Here is a 24,851-nt window from a genome sequence, read left to right as displayed (position 1 = left end):
ACAGAAGCTTGCTGGTTGTGAGAATACAGTTTTCAGAAGCACAGGGGACATTCCACAGAAATCTGTTTAAGGCCATTGTGTTTGAAGCACATAAGTAAGTATTTTAGTGTTTTGTTACTCTTTGATGTCATTGTGAAAATGTAGTGAGGTGTGTGACTCAATGGGAAGGTGAGTTTCGTTGCCGATTCCCAAATCTAATGCATTGTTTGATTTTAAGGGATGTTGCTTGAAGGACTGACAGCCCTACCTGGGCCTAGCAGAGTGGCTTTACATTTTTTTACTGGGACTAGTCTGTGAGTAAAACTAATCACAAGTTGGAGTAGCTCAACTTCAGCAAGGACAAACTCATCCACAGTCTTGTGAGGGCTCTTTGGCTTATCCCTCTCAGACTATCTCCCTTCTGGTTTGCTCCTCAGGACTGCATTTGCCTGGAGTCCCTGGTGTTCTTGCTGTGCAGTGTAAAAGAAAAGCAGGGATATTCTGCACATGGTCAGGAATCCTGCCCAGGGCACATCACTCACTACCTGAATTCTGTCAGCAGAAGACATTCTCAGCAAGAACTGCCATTGTGGGGTCTCCCACACAGAGATGGCTGCAGCATTGGTATAGGTGGTACTTCTGTGCCCAGAAAATTTGGGGTCCTGAAACCAGCCCAACGAAATCTTTATTGAAAACAGCAGGCAGGTCTGTAAGTGCCCATCCTGTAACAATGGGCAGCGTGGCAGGGCAGTTCCCCTCTTGGGAAGTAGAGTGTGTCAAGCCCTGCTCTACCTGCAGGGCTGCAGCACATTGTTTCTGGGATGTTCTTGCAGAGGCTGGTGGAGATGCAGACATGTGACAAACAGATTTGGCTTCCCAAATCCTCTGGCTGAAGTTCCTGTATGGTATGGGCAGCAATAGCCACTGTTGCAGCATCTGAATTGTCACAGCAGAAAGGGAGGAGCTGGCAGGACCTACAGACCCTGGGCAAGGACTGCATTCCTGCATTCCCAGTGGCAGGCTCTGGCAGATCTCTGTGCTCCAGTGTTTCAGCTTTCAAAGGAAGCTTTTGGAAAAAAGCAATGGAACAGCCACTCAGTTTCCACTTGACAGAAAGCAGCAGTTCATCCCCACTAACTGTAGATTCTTTTTAGAGAACAACCCTAGAAATGAATCAGTAAAAGGCACAGCAAAAATAGGCTGCTGTTTCAACTGGCAACTGTGGAATGCACTTGTGTTGGGCTATTTCTGTCTTCCTTATAGAAGAATAATTTCCATCATTTTAAATCATTTTTCCAAGTTAAACAAGCTGGTTTAATTTTCCAGCACTAATCAAGGAGTAACCTTTATTTAAATCTTGCAAACCATCATGGATGAGTAGATGAACCTGTAACAGAGCTAAATAAATATACACAAATGAATTTATCTACTCCAGAGTGCTGAAAAAAAGAAAGAATTCTGATTAGATCTTTGAGTGGCAAACTTCCAGTCCCAGCAATAAAGGCAGGCCCTATGTACTCTGGAGCTGACATATTTCTTCAGCATAGAACAAAGTGAACTCTGCAGCAACGATGACTATAGCCAGCTATGGAAAGGAGTAAGCACTCCCAAGGAATAAGCACTCAATAGTCTACTGCAGTGTTTTCAGTGTTCTATTTAATTTTGAAGATTATGTAACTATTTTTCAGTCCAGTGTGCTTTCAGTGAATTTAGGCTTATAAAGACTTGACGAGGTTTTCATAATTACATTTCTCTCTCTCTCGGAAAAGTTCATGTGCTGCTGGGGTCTGGGGATATCCTCTAGGTCTACGGTCTAGGACTCAGCCTAGATATAAAAATGTAACTTTCATTAATATGCTTCATCCAGGAAATAAACCTCTGGAGAATTGTGGAATTTTTTCTCTATCAAGAGCTGGAACCAGTGCGATAGCACAAGTGAGTAGTGGTGCATGACCTCCCTATAAACATCTGAGCTTCATCCAATACAAGGAGGAAAGGGAGTACTTTAAGGCTTAATGATTTTTTTTCCAGCTTTTTTTTTAAATTAATTTGTTCTTTATTTCCCTGCTAATAAATTAGACATAGTGGACTTTGATCCGTCTCTTTGTATAATCTGAACTGCACAGACACAGCCATGGAAGTCAATGCTTTCAGCTCTTCACTCCTTCCTCAGGTTTTTTAACACAGTTGTTATCAAAGATTGAACATTACAAATATAAATAAGCTACCAGAAGCTATAAGCTTTGAAGCTTTGTATAACAACTGGCTCTAAATAAAAGCAAGGACTGAAGCAGCAGCAGCAGCACTTATATGAACAAGAAAGACACCTTTCATGTAGTGAGTACCTGCAGAGACTCCTACTGCTCACCAGCACATGAAAGGAGACCAAAGACAGACGTGTGAGACTTCACTTGCACGAGGTTAATACATTGTCTCTTTGAATCGTGAAAAAACAGAAGCAAGAACACAGGACACTGGGAAGTTAAAAAAAAAACAACAGCAACTCAGCCTGATTTAATTGGAAAGCATCACTTGGCTGGCTTCTTTAGTAATTATTGGAAGCCATCCCAACTCTTCATACATTTAGAAGTGATACAATTCAGCTTGTAAATAATTTTTTAACAAGCAACAGTGCTTCCAAAATATGTGATTTAACCCTTCAATGCATATGAGAAATAGGGTTGTTCCTTTCATGCTTCATACATTCAGAACATTTAATGACAATAATTTTTCTGTTGTGTATTTTAGAAGTAGGATATCACAATAAATGCATTTGCTGTCCTATGAAGTGACAAAGGCTTTGGACAGTAGGTAACAATAACAACTCAAACAATAATAACATGCTGAAACAATTAGTATTACCAGTCCTATGGTGTCACAGAGATGAAATTATCATTAGGGAGATCTACATAAGTGTATGCAAGATTAGATTTGATTAAAAGGCAATCTTTGTACTGCAAAATCTAGTGGTGCTGTGTTGTCACTGAGAATGAAAAATTTCCTGAAAAAAATATGTATATGTGTAGCATATCTCTGCATAAATATATATATATATATTTGCTGGGGTTTTTTATTTGTTTTGATGGTTTTGTTTGGGATTTTTTTCAAGAACACCAAGTCTATATGACCAAGGTCAGTATCAGCTCTGTTAGTCTGATGAGAAGCACTGGGCTAAATTCCCTATTGCATGGGGGAACAATTCACTTTTTCAGTCAAAATTGGTGCAGCAAAGCTAACTCAGATGGCAGACTCAAGAAGAAAGGGCTGAAAGCCTGGGAGATTGACAGGAAATCACTAGGAATTTTGGAAAAATACATGCACTTCCATCAGTATTTCAGCCAGCCAACATTTTCTGACAAAATAGCTTAAACTTTCAAGCTTATATGAATGCTACAGACAGCCCAAAACTTGTGATTTTCCCTGTTCTCAACTGCATAAGTAGATAAAGCTATAGTATTTGTCCAGTCTTAAGTCTCATTAGGTGCAGAGTGGTTATTTTTCTTCAGTCAACCCATGAAAAATAAATCTGGTGAGGGGAGTGCTCCCTCACTGGGTGTAGAACTGGACCAGTTTGCCAGCAGAGATGGAACTGTACTGGTGTGCCCCAGAGGATTTAGCTTATTTTAAAGAAAAGCAAACTGCTTCAGAGGTTGATTCTGTACCTTGGGACAGAGGATATAGGAAAGACCACAAATTATTTTTGATTCAGAGGTTATGTTTTTCTATGACTTCAGTGCAAATTTCAGCCATGCTCTGACTCATCTTTGGGATATTATTCAATATAGCTATTAAACATTGCATGAACAGGGTCACCTTAGAACTGGCAAAAATGTAGGACATATTTGGAAAGATATGAGGAAGGGGGGAAATCAATACCTTTAAATTCAATTTCCCAGTAAATTCTGCTCATTTAACTCAGAACATACCCTATAAAATGGCAAAGCTATTTACATTAGTAAGTTTAAGCAGCACTTGGCTGCGAAATCTCTGGCTATTAAAGAAGCGTGTTTTCATTAGTTTCAACTGGCTTTGGGTTTAAAAAAAGTAACAAATAGTGCTGAGAATCAGCAAGGTGCCAAGGCTGGCAACAGGGAGTCCCCTGAGCCTGCAGCCATTCTAATCAGGGTACTGCTGAAAAGCGCTGTTCTGAGAGCTGTTCTCTGGCAGAGGAGAATGAAATGTCTTTTCATTCACTCCTTCCCACTTCACTGGGTTAGTCAGGACTAAGTGAGGAGAAAAGGCTCCTTGAGGCAGCTGTTCAAAGGATAAGGATTTTGTATTTTTACATGGGGGTGGCTTTGCTGGTGTTACCAACCCCTCGCAGTCTGTGGTAGGACCCCAAAAGAGTTACTTTGTGCCACTTCATTTCTGCACATCTGGATTAGGGAAAGGAGACCCAGCAGCTTTGCTCTCTGGAACTTGTTCATGAGTGCTGCAATGGGACCTTGCAAACTTTGCAAGGTATTGGGGCAAACTTTCTTCACAGAATCTTTTAAAGGTCCCACATGAACCTTTGAAGATGAAAATCCATTTTCCTTGCACGACAAAGAAAGGGGAAGGCTGCACAAGCAGGACTGGAAGAACAGAGTGAGATAACAGTTGCCCATATTTAACCAAAATACATTAACTAGCCTACGTAATAAACATGACAGCCAAGAAATGACATAGAGCTAAGAGTTTCAGAGATCTTAAAAATCATTAGAGTTTGGTGGAATCAGCCTATAATAGTTCAAAACTCTGGGGGCTTTAAAGCATCCACTTGCACACATTTCTCCATTCCTATCTCTGAAGCTCTTTATTTCATTTACTGCTTTACTGACCTATGCCTGTAGTCTCTTCACTTCTGAAGCAAAGACAATGCCATTATAAGTCACTCCTAAATCTAGCCATTGACATAAATAATTTATATCCCCATATTCCAGATTATTTCTGTTATTTTGTGGTGAGAAAAAGGAGGAATAAGGCAAGAGCAGATACAGTAAGAAGTTATCATAGTGAAAAATAAACATAACTAAAAGAACTCAGAAAGTAGTCCTTCTCTTCGTTTGCTGATTCAGTCCCATGAGGAAGATGAGAGCCTGAGACTGTTAAAATTTACTGTTTAAATTCAGGACATTAATTCAGACTGGAGCCACTGCAGTGCAGGGTAATGCTCTGATGGCTGTGGAAAATGAGAACGATAGCACCAAACACCGTGTACAAAAACACATCCTGAGAAAGGTGGTGAAATGCCCATAGAAATATACAATGGTTGATTGAGATACATCCCCTTTAAATAGTGAATTCCCTCTAAAAGAATTAGGAAAGAGGACCTGCTGGAGCTGAAGTCAGTTTTGGATGAGAAATGGTTGGAGTCAAACCTGATTACATCATGGAAAAAGCTCTGTGTCATCATACATGACATCATAATTTTACCTGGCCAGTTTAGGCCATTATCACTGATATCAGTAAGGACTTTCTTTCATGAAACTCTGAATATAGCAAAAGAATTCTTATCTATGCAAAAGGAAGTACAATGGAGTCCTAAATCTTGTTCATACGCAACCTTTGGGATCTCCAGCTATTTCAGAGGCAAATCCCCATACAGTAAATGCTCCTCCACAATGCAGTAATTTCTTCACTTTCGTGAAGAAAAAAAGGCAAGTATTTTCCTTAAACAGTTTGTTTTCTGTAGCTTATCTGAGCAGATAACTTTTTCTTACCACAGCATCTTGGCCATATATGTCAATTTCTGTAAATTTCTCTTTGGAAAGAAAATGAAGGAGAAAAGCTCCCTCCAAGTGCATATAGTTTCATTGATTGTAAAATAAAAGAACTTTTATGGGTAAATGTAAAAAAAGAAAGCAATTAAATTATATTAGAAGAAGCCATTACAGGAATGCTCAAACTAAGACATCCAAGTGTACACTTTTAGAATATTGAAGTATGCTACATTCTTTTTATAGTGTTGGACCGGTTTTATTCTGGAATAAAGCAGATTGCTGTACAATTGTCAAGCATCTCTAGAGTTTTACAAACCATACCCATCAGATTGTTAAGGAGATTCATCAGGTTCCATTTTCCCAGTCTACAAAGCAGTATTGTTATTATAACCATCTTGATTAAGAAACTCAGAGCTGCCCTGAATAAATCGTGACATATCATCACATTTATAGACTTGTGTTCAGAGCATTAATGGTCTCTCTTAACCAAAAGTCTCTGGATACAAATCTCCCTTCAGCTGCTGTCTTAGGATGGATCCTCTGTGTGAGTTCCAAGAAGAAAATGCATCAGCCAGCCACGAGCATCAACATGGGACCAGAACACACACAGTGACAGCTGACTTTCTTATTTTTACCCCTCTCTTTCCATTTGTCAGAAATCTTGCGATCTCCAACATGCTGCTTGGATTTATAGGCTATCTCTCACTAGATAAGAGACAGACTTCTGCTATCTGGAGTTTTATTTCTTTGATAGAAGCTTTCCACAAGCAATTTCGGTGTATATTAAAGTCAAATAAGCGCCCACTGAAGCAACATTACACTACCACCACTGGGCTGCACTTAGTGAGAGCTCACACAGTGGGGAGTGAGTCTGAGAGGCTCACTGGGGAGCCCATTTGCTGTAAGAAAATGCAGTTTTATCACAGACATATTTTTATTGGTTGTTAAGCAAGCCAAAAGGGTAAAGCTTCTGCATGAGCTTTCTCTGTAAGCATGAGGGTATTTGATATTTGGGGAGAAAATATTGCAAAGTGGTAAGTGGCGAAGCAGCTTCTGGCTTTCTGCTTGGAGAAAGGACAGACAGCTGAGTGATGGGGTGGTTCTGCTCCTGGAACAAGCCTTGAGAGACCTGTGGGCAGGGAGGGAGCAGCGCTGCCAGAAGCTGAGGAAATGCAGATGAGCAGAGGCAGGCCTGAAGAGCTCCGTGCCAAGGGGATCTCAGCAACAGCATCAGGCCCAGGGAAGGAGAACAGATTGCTGCAAAAGAAACTATTTGAATAGACTTGGGTGAGGAAAAGGGGAAAAAAAAATAAAAATGAAAAGCAGGCCAGTTCTCTTTGGCAGCCAACCCAGCTCACTAAGGTGAGGCCCACTGGGTTAAATTGCTGCTCAGTTATTTGCCAAGGGAAGCTTCAGCTATACTGAAGTGTAGGGCTTAGCAGCATGAGATTAGCATTGGTTAAAAGGAAATAAGAATAAACAAAAGGGCTCCTCTTCCAGACCTTTCCTGTTGAATATTTAATGTGTGATGTCTCTATGCAGAGGACTGCAAACATTCTCTCTTTTGGTTTAAAGCATCCTGGGAAACTTCATTAAATTAATTATGACTGTTAGTAAAAGTTAAACAATTATTTTAAAGTATTGTTCAGCTTGATGATAGAGTTTATTGAAGCGTTCCTGCCAGCAGTTTATTCCCTATGAGCAATACCTATATTCAGAGCACAAACACTGGATTATCACTCTCTAGGCTTTCTGGTGCAAACCCATAGGAATCTCAAGATTATTTTGATTTGTGAAATAATAGTAATGAATAACACGTATACATTCCTTTTTAAGGCTCCTTTTAAAAGCATAGAAATGTCTCATTTGATCAAAGGCTCTCTGCTTCGTGCTCATTCCTTGTGTTCTTAGATGTGGCTGTCCCTGGTTATGCTATGGCAATGGCAGGAGCACCAGCAGGAGCTACAGACAGACCTTGTTGCAGGAAAATCTGGACCCTACAAAAGCAGGATCATGGGAGTTTTATTTCCCTAGACAAGTGTGTGATAGCGGTTGTTATAGCCCCTCACTGAAGGGAATTGGACCAGTTATGAGAAGCAGGTACCACAGACACTCTGAAAATTCATGCTGAAGATCAAGAAAGGGCTACAATGACCCAAGTGCCTTCAGCAGTGTCAGCTGTTTGGGTGGGATGAGTTTGTGTTGGTGAGCACAGCGTTCCCTCAGAGCCCTGGGACTGTCTGTTATTCCATTAGCAGAGCCAAAGGCAGCAGCTCTGCTGGCAGCTGGAGCAGCGAGATGATAACAGCGTGTGGGCTGTGCTGCACTTCTTTCTCTCAGTATCAGGCTGGGCCAGATTCAGTTCTCGTGGAGCCTCTCTCCAGAGACCGATGTTACTGCTGCATTCAGAGGTTACATTTTGCATCCCCAGCTGGATGCTCTCGGTACACGTGTAGGCATCATCACAAATCAGCTCTGTGCATGTGTACTCAGAGATTTCACAGAATTGAAACCATGAGGGATGGCACATTCTGTTTAGCTGTGTGTGTTGTTGAGGCTTGTCCTGTCAGGCTTTTACAGAAAAGCATAATGCAAAGGCAGAGATTTTTGGTTTTTCCCAATGCAAATTCTATCCTGACTCCTTGGAGCTGCAGTGTTATATAATGAGGATACATGTGCATACATATAAATATATATAAACCCCCACACAACACATTGCTGTTACTCACATGCCTCAGAATAATGAAACAGACCTTCTAAGAACTGTCTTGACCATTTCAGTACTTTTCCAGCATCTTTTCCATTTCTGCTTTCCTGAAATAAAGAGCTGTACTCTGAGTGAACTTGAGCACCATGGGTGGTTACAGCCACTGCTGTTACAGCATTATTACAGACTGATGACAGGGAAAGCATCCCTGTTATCAGTATTCCCCTCCTGGCATGATGTGCTCTGCAGTATGTACACACACAACAAACAAGGTAAAAGTGCAAAACCAGATTATCTCCATTAGTGTTTATCCTCTGCAGGAGCTCTGACTGTCAGGTGTTATTTATGCTGCCTGGGTCATTTACCTCACTGTGAAGATACTGATACCATGCTTAGCAGTTTAGTTTCAACCCATAACAAGGAAACCATCTTCAGTAGTTGTGTTTGTCCTCCTTTTTTATTCCCAGTATAAATTCAGGATTTTTTCATTCATTAGTGTAAGACTCTAAGACACTGTAAGTTTTGGCAGATACTATTAATGCAGATTTTGAACCAAGGAAGAACAGAATTGACCTGCAATTCTACCTTCCCAGGTTTTCTGTCCTTCCAAGGGAAATAATCTTCAACTTGTACTGTAAGGCTCAGCTCACATTAGCCTAGACTAAGTTTTCCTCAGTGGTCATTCCTTATGGCAGGGTTGCAGAGGACAAGCTAGACAGCTAGATAGATTAGATAGATAGATAGATAGATAGATAGATAGATAGATAGATAGATAGATAGATAGATAGATAGATAGATAGATAGATAGATTAACCTCTGTCTTTTTTTCCACAGGAATGGAATTCATCACATATTCATTCCTTGTGCTTTGTGCATCTTGATCAGATGCTTGACCTGACACTGTAGACAAACAGTGCAGAGCAGATCACCCAAAGGATACATTAAAGTCCAAATCAGACTTCATTTTAAAGAAAAACAAAGTTATAGATCACATCTGAGGCATGAGGCAACGTGTTCCTACCAATAAATCCTCAATCAGATGCACAAAAACTTGTAAGAGATGGAGAGTGTGATGAATCCCAGCTGCATTGACCAGCTTTAATTTTTCCCTTGGTCAAGAGTTTTCCATTCAGAATCTGGAGAATCTGGGTTGGCGTTCTCCCCAGCAATTAATCCTTCTCTAGGGACAGGAGGAAGAAGGAAAAAAAAAAAAAAAGGAAAATAAAGTTACTCAAGGATTTTACACAGCCTAATGTTCTGCAACTGTAAAAATGTCTTTCCTTTTCTTTTGAATAACCAGGGAAACAGTAAAGCATTGTTCAAAACAATAAGTAAATGGAGACTTCTAGTTTTGTTGTCCTCTTTGGGGAACAGCACTAAACAGCAAACTCTTCCTCTAAGTATTCACATCTTCTGTCTTTTCAGTTTCAGCTTTAATGTTGTTAGCAAATACTTTTCTAGCACTTTTAGACAGAAAACAAGGCATTGGTTTCACCCTGCATCGAGGATATTGAGATGTTGAAGCCAGATTTTCTTGCAAAGGTGTTCAGAGCTCCAGTGCTCATATGTGGGCAGCTGTTTCAGTATAGCACAGGCTTAATCTCCTCTCTGTTGAAGAAGGGGAAAAACACCTCAACCACAAGGAACAGGAATTTACTTATTTGCCTGTCAGCAAGGAGAAGTCAATGACATTTAAAAATAACACCACTAGTTCATTTATAACTATCCCACTGAACTAACTCACTGTAGGCAGATTCTACAGTATCAGTCCTGGTGGTTATAATCAAACAGCAAGCAGGGTTTGTTTCAGCAAGGCCACAATGGGATTGTCTGATAAAAGTATGTAAGGAAATGGTTAAAAAAAAAACACTGAAACTTCAAATGAGTTAAAAGAAGCCAGAGCATTATTCAGAAACTGATATTATCAGCAGCTCTTCCTCAGAAAGGAAGGGTACCCTTAGGTCTTTTATGAACTTGCACAAGCTGCATTTCCATCTGGTATTGTGCTGGGCTCATAAAGCTGAAGCACAATCAACAACTAATTGGGCTGGATGGAACAAAACTGCTTTGAGCAGCAGCAAAAACTTCCCTGCCACGTTGGAACTCAGATCTGCACCTGAAACCTGCTGTAAGTGCAGCAGTTCAACACCTGGCTCTGAAATGCTGCTGCTCTCCCACCTGCAGTGGGACACAGCACTGGGGCACAGGGAGCAAGGGATGCTCTGGAGGCACGAGGAGGGTCACTGGCAGTGGGAGCATGAATTAATCCAGAGCATTTCCTTCACCCCAAAAGACTTCATAAGTTGCAGCAACTCTTCCAGATCTTTTTAAGTCCTTTTTTGCCTCCTGCACATTCTCGGAACAGGAGCTAAAATTTTGGATGACAGTCAGTGATAAATGAGATGCCTTTACAAATCCAGGCCTTTGCATTCATGGAGGGAGTGAAAACTGTTATAAATACAGAGACAAGTGCACCCACATACCTTGTAAGTAATGATTCTGTGACATAGACAATATAACTAAAGGGAGGGTTCAGAAAACTATTCCTTTAGTAATAGACATACACATCTGCAGAGCCTCTTCTAGCAGCAGCTTTGGGTTGGGGTTCTGAGTGGGATTTTCTGTTTGGTTAAGGATTTTTGTTTGCTTTGTTGAGGGGGAGGGTTGGGGTTTGGGGTTTTTGTTGTGTGTTTTTCAGCCCATCATAGGATAAGCCTCACTTGAAGCTCCCTTATGCCCCTGCCAGGCTGTCATGTTGGAGCAGGTTTGACACCCTTTGTTTGCTCACATCACAGTGAGTAAACACATCACCCTTCCAGCTGTTAGATGGCCACAGCTGGGCCTCTCTGTGCACTGTCAAGCAGCAGCTCCAAATGGGTTATAACCTGTAAGCCCTCATCTTCCAGAGCTGTGAGTGCTAATCAGCATCTTCAATTTCTATTTCTTTTTTTAAATTGACTCCCCCAAAACATACACTGAGAATAAAAATTAGACAATAAATAGTCTCTGCAAAAGGTTAAGGAAACCTTATTTCATTAATAGTTTTAAACATGTTGTGATCAGTCTACAGTGTCTGCTCCTGACTTAGGAAAGTGAACTGCTGTCAGACATTTCTCGCTATTATTGTCCTCTTCACCTTCCCCTCATTTGACTTTGTTCTCTGATATAAACAGAGTTTGGAAGCATGGCTGGAATTAAATGTGGAAATTAACAGCTCCTCTGGTGTTTTTATTTATGGACCAACAGTATGTTTTTCCAGCTGCACCTCATATCTGGCATTGCTTTATTCCCTTTCCTTCCATCACCTTCTTAATTCAAAACCAAGTGGTCAAGCAACCAAGTACCAAATTAGGAAAACAACAGCACACAGTGTCCATAAAGCAGTATGTCCCTCTTTTGCTGCCATTAACTCCTACCAGGCTCCAGCAGCCTGTCTGTCCCCTGCACCCCCTTTCCCTTGGCCTCTTCCCATTTCCACACAGCCTGGCAGGTGTCACCCAGTGCCGTGTCTGTGCACTCGCAGCGCTGCAAGAGAGAAGACACAGTGCTGCTGACAGGGGTTTGTCTGGTTTTAAAACCCAGGACTACACAACCAGAGTGAATTACAGTTGTGTTTCTCACACCCCACACAGCCTGCCTTGTCCCACAGAGGGGAGCAGGGATAGCCCTGCAGGGATGGAGCTGCTACCCCATCCTCTCCCTCTGGACGTGGCAGAGCTCAGCTCACACAGCCACTTGGTCAGCAGCAGCTGGACACCTGCTGCAGCTGCATCCTGGGGTGGGTTCTTTCCAGTTTATTCACCTTGACCTGCTTTAGCAGAAATACTTCTCCCTTCCCATTTTCCTTCAGCCTCACGATAACCTACAGAGAAATTCCATCTCAGTTTCACAGCATCTTCAAACCAGCTACTCCTGGGGTCCCAATTGCTTGCTTTCTCATGGAATTTTGTACATCCCTAGAGCATAGACATGGTTATTTTTCATGCCATTCTTAATATATTAGAGTCAAAAATAGAATTATTCTATGTAAAAGGCAAGGACATTTTATCTCTGGAGAAAGAGCAGTGTAGTGCAACAGCAAGCAATTTGAAGACACAAAAATAAACTCTCAAAATTTTCTTCCTGAGAGGATGAGAAATGGGTGGGGGAAAAAATAGAAATTGGTGAAGCAGTACCCAGTAGCCTGTTTCATAGCTGCACTTTAACTATTTAAAGCACACACATTGCACAGAGGCCTTGTTTAATATTTAGGGCTGATATTGATGGGCCTTGCTTTACTAACAGCATATTATTTTGTTCCTACTGGGAACAACCAGCTCCTGCATGCTAAAGAGACTTCTTTGGAAGGAATAGAAAGCATTTGAGCTGCAGAAGCACGGGGAAATCTGACCCTCCCGTTAACCAGGAGTGCTGCCTGTGGTAACTGCCAAGCACCAAGCCCACAAAAGCACAGATGCCTCCACAGCCTTCCTCTCCCCCTCACCCTGCCAGAGGAGGGGATAAAAGAATGCATGAACACCATACACATCCTGATCAAGAATTCAAGTCATTCATGGAACTGGACAGAAAGCCCCCAAGACCTGTGCGAGTGTCACAAGGTTCAAACAGCTTTTCAAGTTTTTGTTCAGAACAAATCTACCAGTCTGGAACCACTGCAAGCAAGTTCTACAGATCATTGACAAAGAGAAGCTGCTACAACAATTGCATCTGGATAAAACAGGACAGCTGCAGGATCTTCAAAGGTTTCTCATGGCTTTTAAGTCTCTGTGACAAACAATACTTTGGCAAGACAATCCTTTCTTTCCTGGATAATTGTTACTTCAGTGTGGAAGAACATGATGGTTGAATCCTTTCAAAGAAGCCTACAAGCCTTCATTCCTTAACAAGATAATTTTTTATCATTCATTATAAGCCTGATATTCCCCACGAGCCTCTGTCCCTTCTAAGCAATAAACAACCCCTTAGCACATATCAAAGAACTCATTACAATCCTATTGTGAAAATTACATGGCCAGACATTAAAACAAGCATAATTTTCCTATAGAGATAATAGTTATTTGACTAATTGGGTATTTTTGCCACACAGTCCCCATGATAGCTTCTTTTTTCCCTGCTATGTCTTCTAGAAAGGACAGTGTATTAAATGTGGTAATTGTGGAAAAGGCAAAGGATGTGAAACACAAAATGTTTCAGAGACTGAAGTTAAATTCTTCAATCGTTCCTGCCCAAGATTTTCTGTAGAACTTATATTGGAGAAAAAAAACTTGACAGACAATTTGAAGGCAAAAACTCCTTGCCAATTAAAGATGTCCCCAAGTGCCACCAAGGGATGGGCTGCTGGGGTTGGTGAGCTATCCATGCTTAAATAAGATCTGTTTGTAGTGTTTTGGGTATGCCACCATGCCTCTTTGGTCAAAAGAGTCTTTTAGAGTAAAACTAGCTTTTAAAAAATCCCCACATTAATATAGTCATAAGGACCTGTCTCAAAATACAAGAACAGGGTCAATAGGTCATTGCAAGGGGTAATAACCAATCTTCCCCTGTCAAAATTCTGCTGTCAGTGGGGAACCTTTTTGTCTGGCAGTGTCAGGCAGAGCTAAACAAGCTTTTTCTGGGATAGGGGTGTTCGCTCTTTTCAGTGTGTTTTGCCATGAACATAAACTGACATCAAAAGACTTTAAACCTGTTTATAAAATACAGTGGTCAGTTTATCAAAACCTCTTTTGGTTGTACAGTAAAGCTTAGAAACCCAAACACCCCAGTATTTTGCTGTCATTCCTGGCAGACAGACTTTAACTCCTGAGCAGTTCACTGGAGAGCAAAGGCTTGCTCACACTCTGGGTGTAGCTCAGGGGGCTGGGTGAGCTCTGCATCGCCTTCACTCGCTGCCAGGAGCTCACCAGACATGTTTGCTGCCTCAGCACAGCTTCCCCCATGCCACAAAATACAAGGTGAAAAATTGAAAATGAACTCTTGAAACACCCTGCAAAGATGCCATTCCCTGAGCTGCAGCCTCTTCAGGCTTTGGTTCTGATTTACGTTATCAGGTTAATAAAATCAAAAGCTTTAGTGGCCACTTTCAGAGAGGTGTCTGCTGCTTGCATGTGCCCAGCTGGTCCCTGGCAGGCTGGACCAGGCCCTGACCAAAGCAGCTGCTGCCTGGTGCAGCCCTTTGGTCTGTGGGACACAGGGGCAGAGATGATCCTCGCTGAGCCCTTTGGCAGGGAGTGGTTTCCTCTCCCACAAGCTGGATGAAGTTTGCAGGATATGACCAAGCGTAATGTCTCATTTGTAATGTCAAATAGCAGCCATACAAAATCCCAGCGTGGTGTCAGCTGTGCCATATATTCAAGGGAGTGCCTGGGAGGGTTTCCACCCTGTGAGCCAGGCTCAGCTCCAGGACAGTGCTGTCATCCACACAGCCCTTGCCACTACTGCCATCCACGCAGCCCTTGCCACTACTGCTTTCAGACCCAGGAGAGGAGCAGTGGTGCAGTTCAGTTCCCAGCCAGCTACCAGGGGCAGCAGGAGCAGAACTCAGCCAGACACTTTTTGGCACCTCCATCAGAGCTGATGGAAACTGCAGCTGAGCTCCTCTCCCCTGGACAGGCTCCTGGAGGCATTACTCAGAGGACAGCATTCTACCTGCTCACACTGCACTGCCCCTCTTCACAGAAGGGCCCCCCAGCCTTCCACCACCTCCTCCAGGTATTGAAAGGCAACTCCAGTGTGTAGCAACAATACAGTACTAGAAAAATGAATGCCAGATACAAATCAGCAGCAGAAATAAGACTATTCATTGGAATATCCAGTCCCCAGGTTCCCAGACAGAGCTTTTTTTGTGGCATAGTTGCTGCTCATCTAAAGCACTGAAAGGAAAAATGGTCTTTTTTTCCATTCAGTCATATTTCCTCTGCACAGGGCTGGTGCTGCCTTTTCCAGCATGTGCAAGTTCTGCTTTCAGACACTTGGGTACTGGTACATTCTCCCAGGATCATATAATTATCAGTCTGTAATCTCCTGTTCCACTGCGGATATGAGCAACCCTTTTATGCTCACAGTAACAATTTAGAAGTGTTAAAGTTTGAGCACTGGGCCCCTGGTGCTTACATGTGTTTAAATTGGCCCTCCCTGAAAGCTGATGTATTCCATCTGCTCCATTGGATTTCTTGGCTTAAAGTTACTGGAAACACTGAATGTTTCTTCTGCAGTGATCCTGTAGCTGTCCAAGAGTAAGACACACACTCAGAGCTCGTGCCTGGGCTGCTCAGGACCGAAACACTGCAGGACAAGTGGCTTTAGTGGACTTTTTTTTCCTGTCTGCTTTTAAAGCTACTTTGAAATCCTAAATCCTGCAGTTCACATTTCTAGTCAATCCTATAACATGTAAGTGAGACTTGATGGATAAGTAATACACGTTTGCAGCTCATTTCCTGTAACATTTTGCCTGTATGATGGAAATGAAGCAACTAGATTTTCTGTATTTCTGTCAAGAAAAGGAGCCATTACAGGCAAATCTTTAGGTTATAAAGAAAAGCTGCCACACTAAATTATCAACACCAGCAGTAACTCTGGATTAACCATTCAGATATTGGCTGCAAGAGCTTTACAATCCAACTGCCTCATTGCCATTCCCAGACTCTCCAGGCTCAGGGGCAGGTATATCACTAAGTTAAAGTACACAGATGCATTCAAACTGGGTCACACAAGTCATTAAAACAGCACACCAGCACAATTCCTACAGCGATTTTCATACCCCAGCTATCTCACACTGTAGCAGACTCTCAGAGTGTGCCTGGCCCTTGGCTTGGTCCATCTCCCACAACTGGGAGCAGCTGGAGGAATGCCCACGTTTCCAGCAGCATTGCTGACTCCTTAAAGCCTGTCTTTTGCTGCAGAAGCTGTGCTGCATTTTAAAAGTGAAGATTCAGGAGTATTAAAAATATTTCACCCTCTTCATCATTACTTTCTTATGCATTTCCATCTTGTTAAGACTCAGCCCTTTGCTTACTTCCAGTGCAGCTGGGGCACAGATGCAGAGAACCTTTTCTGGTTCCCATCAGCTCCCATTCCTGCCAAGCTGCAAGAGCCCTCTTCAGACCTGCAGCCTCTGCATGATCTTAGCTCAGACCTTTAATTTAAAACAGCTCAACTCACCTCTCCAGGATGCTCTCAAGCCTACTCAGTAGCCCCACCATGTGCACTCCTTGGCTGGCAAACACAACCAGCCTGACTGCTGGGAGCTGGGGTTACACTCAGTGTAGTGGCAAATCAGGCAAAGGCTCCACGTGTGTCTGGCTCACTTTGGGGCAGGTGGAGCCAGTGGCTGAGGTAAATGATTGTCCAGGACAAGCTGCAATAGGCACTGGGGTGACAGCTCCCAGTGTCAGGTGAAATTCCAGCCAGCCTGCTGATACAATTAAAATGCACTGGACAACCTCCTTCAGATCAACCCCTCCTCTCCCCATTTTTGTGGTGAAGACACGCTCCCTCCACAGTTCACTTCAACTCAACTTTCAGCCATTAGCCAGAGGAGAAAATATCCTGGCTGCAAAATGGTGCTATGGCTTTGACTAAGTGGCTAGCTGGGAGGGAAATGGATTCATTGCTCAGGAGGCTGGTTTCCATATCCTCATGATTGCTTCCAGCAAATGTTGACCATTCTCCCTCCTCACTGTAGTGGGAGCATCTTCTGGTTGACTGGATTTGCCATGTGTTTTGTACAGAGCGGCTGAATGAGGATTTACATAAAAATAGTATTGCTGAGCATTTAGTTCTGACCATTTTGTACTTGGTACAGCCATCTGCAATCAAAATATTTGGAGAATATTACAGATGTTCTTGAATTTTAGTCTCAAAAACTCCTAAAATATAAAACTCTTACATCCGCTCGCTAGAGTTGCCAAACTTTCTCTGCACTTCTGTTATTAAGCAAGTCTGTTATTAAGCAATCGTGTTATTAAGTTTAGCGGATGTGAGACATCTTTGTCATGTTCAGCACCACGTGCCAGGAGCTGGGTGCTCACTGGTGGGGAAGGATGTCCTGCCCTGACCATGGGACTCCCTGGGCACAGGGATCCTCCCCATCCTCCTGCCCTGGGCACTCTCCACCCCTCGGTGGGCACCGCAGCGGGGGAGACAGGGCTGGAGAGCTGCTCTTCCAGAGGGATGGAGATTGCTGTGGGATCAATCCCATCACAAGGAGCTTTTTAAACAGCTTTTATCATACACGGCTCTCTAGATGACAGAGAAAAGGTGAGAGCAGATCTGAAGCAGAACTGGCCCTTTTCTTTAGTAAAAACTAAGATGGCAGATTTTCTATAATGGAAGCTAATCACCACCCAACAAAGCAGGATGCTTAGAGGGTGGTTTTTCACTTTTAGCCTTGGTGAAATGTTCCTGAAAGCTAATAGCATCTAAAATGTCGTTGCTGATTTGTTTTGCTGTATGAAAGAAAGCAGAAAATAGAATTGCTGTATGTAGGAGGTGAAGATGTATTTTGTGTAGTGAGCAATGTGCTGCAGTAAGAAAAGGCTGCCACGGTAAACACCCTGTCCCCACGAAAGCCTGAATGTAATCATGTGGCTAACCACTTGTGATCTTTGAAAGGCAAGGCGTCACCTGGGTGTCTGAGCACAGTGTGATTTTGGAGGCAGGAATCCAAACAATCGGTCCAAACAGCTTCTCTCACTCTCCAGCACACGCTGCTGCAAGGCTGCGCACACCCTGAATCAAAGCAGAGCCGAGCCCAGCGCTTTGTGAGCAGCCCCCACGCCGCTGTCTGGATGCACAAGTGGGCTGATGGCTGCTGTCTGCCTCCTTCCCATCCCACACACATTGTCTGGGTCCAGCAGCAGGAGCTCGGCAGTGGGAGCCGTGGCTGAGGCTCTGCAGGGCCTGTCCCAGGGCCCAGGCAGGCAGCTTGCTGGGCAGGTGGAACGCTGCCCTTCACCTCCTCCTGAGCTTGGCAGCACTTTCCTGACATGGTGGAGGGACCCTGGCAGCAGCTGCAGCTTCTGTCTTTAACAGACACCACAGTGCACAACAATCTGTGTCCACCAGGCTCTGCCCCTGCCACTGGAACCTCTTCTGCCTGGTACGGCTGACTGGGATAAAGCACATGGTGGTGAAACTAATTACCAAACTAATTAGCAGCTCCTACAGATTGTGCAGTTCAGAGAGCAGCACAGGCCATGGAGGGAGTCAGGGGAAAGGAGCGAGCACAAGGGGTTTGGGTCTGCCTGCTTCCTGAGGCTGGCATGGCTGCGGGCCACAGATGCCATGGAGGGATGGGCTGGAGAGGCAGGAGCACAAAGTGGGCAGGGAGCCACAGCAGCAATGCAATAATACATTTCTTTATTTTACTTTTTGAAAGATGAGGAGGAGCTCAGTCTCAAGCTGTTAAATAGTAGATCCCACACTTGGGACTCGCCATGGAAAAGCATTGCAGCCTTAACATTGAGTTAAACTTGGCCTGATGGTTTCCAGCTGTGCTGCCCCTTTCACAGCCTGCACCTTTCACTGGGAGCTCTGGTATCATTGCCTGAGCTACCAGCCCAGGGCTGTCCTGGGAAAGAGACACACATTCAAATGTCACACTCTCCGTTTTGTGGATGAGAGACAGGACTTTGGACACATGAACGTGTATCACACTTTTTTTTCTGTGCCAGCCAACCAGTGCCAGTTCATTAGAGGTTTTTATGTGCTAATTTAGCATCCAGCTTTGTCTCAGGGATCACATAGGTGGGAGGGCAGCTGCATGTGTCTGTATTTGAGGTGCTGGTGGCTCTGCTGGTCCCAGACCCGCCCAGGGTGTGTGGTGGGAATGGGATGTTTCTCTCACCCCAGCTGCTAGATTTGCTTCGAGCCACTGAATTGCAGCAGCTCTGTCCCTGCAGCAGAGCCAGGCACAACAGGATTCAGCTGGGCTCTCACCTGGGCAAAGGGACACGAGCACAAAGTGTCCTGAACTTCAGTAAAATTAATATTCTAAAAATCTACAAGCAATTATTTTCAGTTTTTGATCAAACTGAGTACTGATCAACTACATCCACTTGATTAATAGCAAGCACTTACTACAGAAACAGACACTAACAATCTACCATTTCAGTGTGTCAAATGCACATAATTACTCATCACAGATACTATTTATATACCCACGTACTGCTAAGTGAAAGAATGCTTTCATCCTGGTTTTATCATTTCTAGATTAAATCACAGTTTTCCTATTTCCTCCAGACAGCAGCTCAGCCCCACAATTTTCTCTCCAAATGACAGGCAATTCTTTTAAGCACATTGAATTATTTTTTCCAGGTGGTGGTTCAGTTGAAATTAAATGGCACTCTTTAACATTGCTCAGCAGTACAGCTGTGGCACATAAAGATGACAACTTTCATATTCCAGCCAACTTGAAAATCAGAATTAAAAAGAGGACTTTAAATTCAGTGTTACTTACTCCAAGTGAGCACTGGCAGCCAGCACCCCTTTTTCCTGGCGTGAGGGTGTAAGGAGCGCAGGGGAAGTGACAACACTCGTGTGCTGAAGGCTGAAAAGGGCCTTGGAGCTTACCCCACCAGCTTAAAGACTCACTCAGACTCCACAATCAAATAAGTGCTGGAAGATTTGATTTTTATTGTCATTTTTAATCACTTAGTGGTTTGATTTCCCAGCAGCTGGTGAAGGACGTGGTTCCCTCCATGCCCCTGGGAGCAGCCAAGGCTCTGGTGTCAGTGAGCAGAGCGAGGTCCCAGCTGGCAGGGACACACGGACACCTCCTTTGTAGGGGCACAGGCTGAGGGGAGATGTGAGGGAAAGGCAAGGAAGGTGTCTGGGAACAAAGAGCCCACTCTGCCATCGCTCAGAGCTCGCTGGCTGTCCTCCCTAGGTGCACACCCTCATCACCACCTGGCTACAGTGATAAAGTGCCCTTTGATCCAAGAGAGGCTTTGCTCCCCCAGTATTAACCTGGATATTATTTCATATCCATATTTCCTTTGCTTTGTTCACAGAGGGTCAGTTAGAAGCAAACATTAATGTAAAGAACAAAGGAAGGTCAAATTAATCTTGATCAAGAATCGCAGAAGCTCATGAGATAAAGCCCAGAAATAGCCATGTGTTCGGGTGCTCTGCTGAGTGAAATGTGCAGATATGAGTAAAAGATAAAAAATCCAAAATATTGGTTTGATAAGTGTAGAGCAAATAGCTCAGGTATTTTTGTCTGGCAGGAACCGTATGCACTGAAGCACCAACATTTTATATAAGTTGTATTCTATAATTTTGCAAATTGATAACAAAAGGGGAAGGCATTGATACTACAGATTAAGGCAAAATAAACCCATGCTTGTGAATCTGTTTAGCCTAACCATGGAACAGCAGTGCCTCCCAATGACCAGAGTGTAACTCTGAAGGTTCTTATATTCCTTGTCACTATATCTTTTTGCTTGTCTCTGATACTTCACGTATTATTTCAACCACAACATCTCACCACATCTCTCTGCCAAGAAAGCTTTTATATTGAACTACAAAATTAAAAGACTATCACAGAATCAGCATATATATTCCCTGCCAGAATATTCTGTTCTTTATTTGCAAGCAAAAGCCCTCAGTGGCAGCAAGACCAGAAACATGGATGTGTGGAACCCCAAGGATACCTGGCAGTTGTGTGTTGGGAGTGTTCCTGCAGTTGTGACTGCTCTGGTCAGTGACACGTGCAAGGTCTCAGTTTAGCATGCAGGTGCAACTTTTCTTAACTGATTGCAAAAATAATTCACCAAATTAAGTTAACATCTCCCCTTTTTTCTATCCCAAACCAGGTCCCGATTATTTCAGCTCCAAGAATCTTGCACTGCAAGCCCAGAAAAAGATCCTGAGTAAAATGGCAACCAAAACCATGGCTAACATGCTAATCGATGACACAAGCAGCGAAATCTTCGATGAGCTCTACAAAGTAACAAAGGAACACACCAGAAACAAAAAGGAAGCCCATAAAATCATGAAAGACCTGATCAAAGTGGCAATAAAAATCGGCATCCTCTATCGAAATAATCAGTTCAACCAGGAAGAGCTGGAGATCGTAGACAAGTTCAGGAAGAAGCTGAACCAAACTGCCATGACAATCGTCAGCTTCTACGAGGTGGAGTACACTTTTGACAGGAATGTGCTCGCAGAACTGCTGAATGAGTGCAAAGACCTCGTGCACGAACTCGTAGGGCGACACCTGACAGCGCGGTCCCACGGGCGCATCAACCACGTCTTCAACCACTTTGCAGATGTGGAGTTTCTGTCTGCCCTGTACAGCCTGGATGGGGATTGTCGGCCATACCTCAAAAAGATCTGCAACGGCATCAACAAACTACTTGATGAGAAGGTTCTTTGAAAGTGCGCTCAAAGGCAAGAAACCGACCAAAATCCTCTCTCTAGAACTGGCCACCCTTCATAAGCCATGGTAGGCAAGCAAGCTTCCTTCCCATCAGTCTTACTACAGTCCCCAGCAGGGCCCAGAAGGTGCTCACCAGGCCCATGATGAAGTGGAAAACTTAAATCAGAAAGCTACCGATTTCAATGTTTGTTCAGATAATTCAGTCTTTTTCCAGGAGCACAGTGAACAAGGCTGCTGATATATATTGTTCAGACACAGATTGCTATTCACCATGATCGTGCTAGCTTTGTGTTCAAGGCTGAACATGTGAACAGAAAGTAAACTCAGATGCATGGCTACGTAAAGATAGACAGATGAAGGCAAGAGCAATGCATGGAATTTACCCCCAAGGCCCTTGGTGCATATATTTTTATTATTTCCATGCTAACTGAAAAAGCTTTTACAGAAAGTAGGGCTGTAATGGATTAAGTTCACTCCTTTCAAAAGGACCAGGAATCAATATGAGAAAACATCTCTGATTTTCCATGGTGTATAAATCTATTAAGAGAGTAACAAATCATACAAACTGAAGCGGGAGAAAATCTAAATAGCTGCTCTATGAAGCAACAGTACCATCAGTTTAGTTTTATACCTGCTAAAAAACAAATTTAATTTGAAAAGCAGCTCAGTGGTTCAAGCTCAAAGGTAGATAAAGTACAGCGGTTCCCCCGCTCTCAGGGCGTGTGTTGGGTAACATCAGGTGAGTTCAGACTGAAGGTTGTGCTGCTCTTACTGTTCTGCCTGACAGAACAAAACACTCTGTGAAGATTTTGAAATTGCCCTTGTGAGGAGCAGCACACCTGAGACACCAACATTTACATCCCTGATCCTCGAAATACTCAGCCTAGATAATACTCTTGGTTTAATGTACCCATGACATTTGTGCCTACAGTAAATCAGAGGTGGGATACAAAGGAACCCCATCCACTATTTGTGCAGTGCCTGAGTGTAGCATATCCACAGTAGTCAAAAGAGAACAGCCTTAGCGACTCTGGTGAGTTTCTGGAGTAAGGTTTTGCTCAGAATGTTTTCAGTGAATTTTCCAGGGTGTTTTGAAACAAAATGTAGTGATCTCTTCAAATGAAAACATTCTGCCAAGGAGTGGGTTTTGTACAGTCTTGGCTGGACACAGGGAGTGTGGGAGCAGAGTGGATTCTCTGCCTGCCACTTGCAGAACCTGGGTAGGTACAGACTGACCCAGAGTGAAAAACACATGTTCAGAAATCTCTCTTCTTGTCCTCTCCATCTTATCCTCCAGAGTCATCTCTATCTCCTGACACTGCAGTATCAGGAGCCCTCTCCTTTCAGCTGACACAGAGAGCAGACAGTGCCATCATCTGGGGGTAATACCTTCCATCTCATGTGTGCTATAATAGAGAGATGCATGTATCTGAAAGCTGACAAAGACAAGAAAATATATTTGAAAGCCATTCCTCTCTAAGGGAAGCTTACACGTTGATCACTCATTACTTTAGGAAAAGAAAAAAAAATGTTTCTCATTTAAATAAATTCTTGAATACTACGGTATTAAGAGAAAACTGTTCAAAATTCTTATTTATCCTTCTGTCTTTCCTCACCCCAGAATAACTATATTTTATCTCTTGCAACAGTTTTTACTGTCATACCTTTATACAGGTGAGAATACACATACCCAGGTCATGTATTCACTTGGGTTGCCCTAGGTGGATTTTTACCTGTTCCCAGGAGAACTCATTTGAAGCACAGTAAAAATGAGACATTGGCAGAACAGCTTTTAATGGTGTAAATTTCTCCTACATATTTTCTTTAGCCATTAAAAGTAGATTTAGTCAAAATGAAAATGGAAAACTCCTTTGCAACACAGAAATGAGACAGCAACATTTGGGGTTGCAAGCAGCCAGTTGCAGAGCCATATTTACCTGCATCATTACCTGCATTTCTTCCAGGCATGTACTTGTCAACTGATGCTTTTGAACAGTATTTCTTGTATCCAACGCTCCTGTCCCAGTGCACATGTCAGATTTTGTGTGTTTCATTTGTGGCAAACAAATTTAAGTTCTTCTTTTAAAGCCAGAAAAAATTATTCAACATTCAAGATGTCTAAAGGAAAGGGATATTCTGTATTTGTGACTTTTTGTGTGTTTCAAGTATCAATATTCAGATTCTGGTATTTTAAACACACCAGCTGAACATCTGTTGTTTTATTTAAAAATAATCTGAGTAGCCTTAAGGAAAAATATGTTTTCAAGTATTTCTCATACTTGCATATCCTGTATATTCATTGTTTACTTTTGTACTTGTAGCTTGGTATGTAACAACATTGCTAAAATATGGGCAATGTTCAGGTCACCTTAAATATATTATGTATTATCACATTTGTGGATTAAAAATGTGTGATTACTGCCCTTTTTGTTTCCTTTAGATTTATTTATCCTACCACCTCCATTGTATCACAAGCACATGTCAGCAGCAAAAGGGCAGAGACCACAAGCCAAAATCTCACTCTTCCAAGGACTTTCTTGCACATTTCCCATGATGAATTCAGCCCAGTTTAGCTTGATGTGATTTAAGGTAGATGGAAGACACATTCCTGACAGATTTCAAGGGCCTGTCCTAAACATGGAGATCCTGGAACCTACCAGAACATTTTAACAGCAAGCATTTATTCTCCTGTCCTTATTCCCAGAAAAGGCAAACTGTTTTGGCTGAAAGAGCTCAGGATTTGCAAACAACTCACATGGCAATTATACTGAAAGCAATGAAATACTGGCACAAAGAGAAAACTGACAGCTACCTTAAAATCAAAGTTTAAAGCAATCTCCTTAAGTGGTGTTTTGAACTTTCCTGCTGGTAAAACATTGCTGTCAGGTTACTTTTATGAATCGTATCATGGCAGGACACAGTATTCTTTCCTTCATCACTGCCAACTTTCTATAATTAAATATAAGAATGTATTCAAGAGAGTTCAAGAAACTCTCATGGGAGTGACCACTTCTGACATGTTAATGAAATGGAGCCTGTGCCACAGAGCTGCACATCACACTGAACATGTGATCTGATTTGTGCT

General features: G+C 42.8%; 1 protein-coding gene across 1 annotated transcript in view; it reads left to right on the top strand.

Moving 5' to 3' along the window:
* Positions 1–24,189, top strand: part of TNFAIP8L3 (TNF alpha induced protein 8 like 3) — a 44,290-nt gene extending 20,101 nt beyond the window's left edge. The window contains exon 2 of the mRNA XM_015638711.3: positions 21,201–24,189. Coding sequence (XP_015494197.1) covers positions 21,201–21,763 — 563 coding nt within the window. The 3' untranslated portion in view covers positions 21,764–24,189. The remainder of the gene's footprint in view (positions 1–21,200) is intronic.
* The last annotated feature ends 662 nt before the right edge of the window (positions 24,190–24,851 follow it).

This window comes from Parus major, chromosome 10 (assembly GCF_001522545.3).
Source record: "Parus major isolate Abel chromosome 10, Parus_major1.1, whole genome shotgun sequence".
NCBI classification, from domain to species: Eukaryota; Metazoa; Chordata; class Aves; order Passeriformes; family Paridae; genus Parus; species Parus major.
The sequence above is the reverse complement of the archived record's forward strand: the minus strand, read 5'-3'. Positions and strand labels throughout refer to the sequence as shown.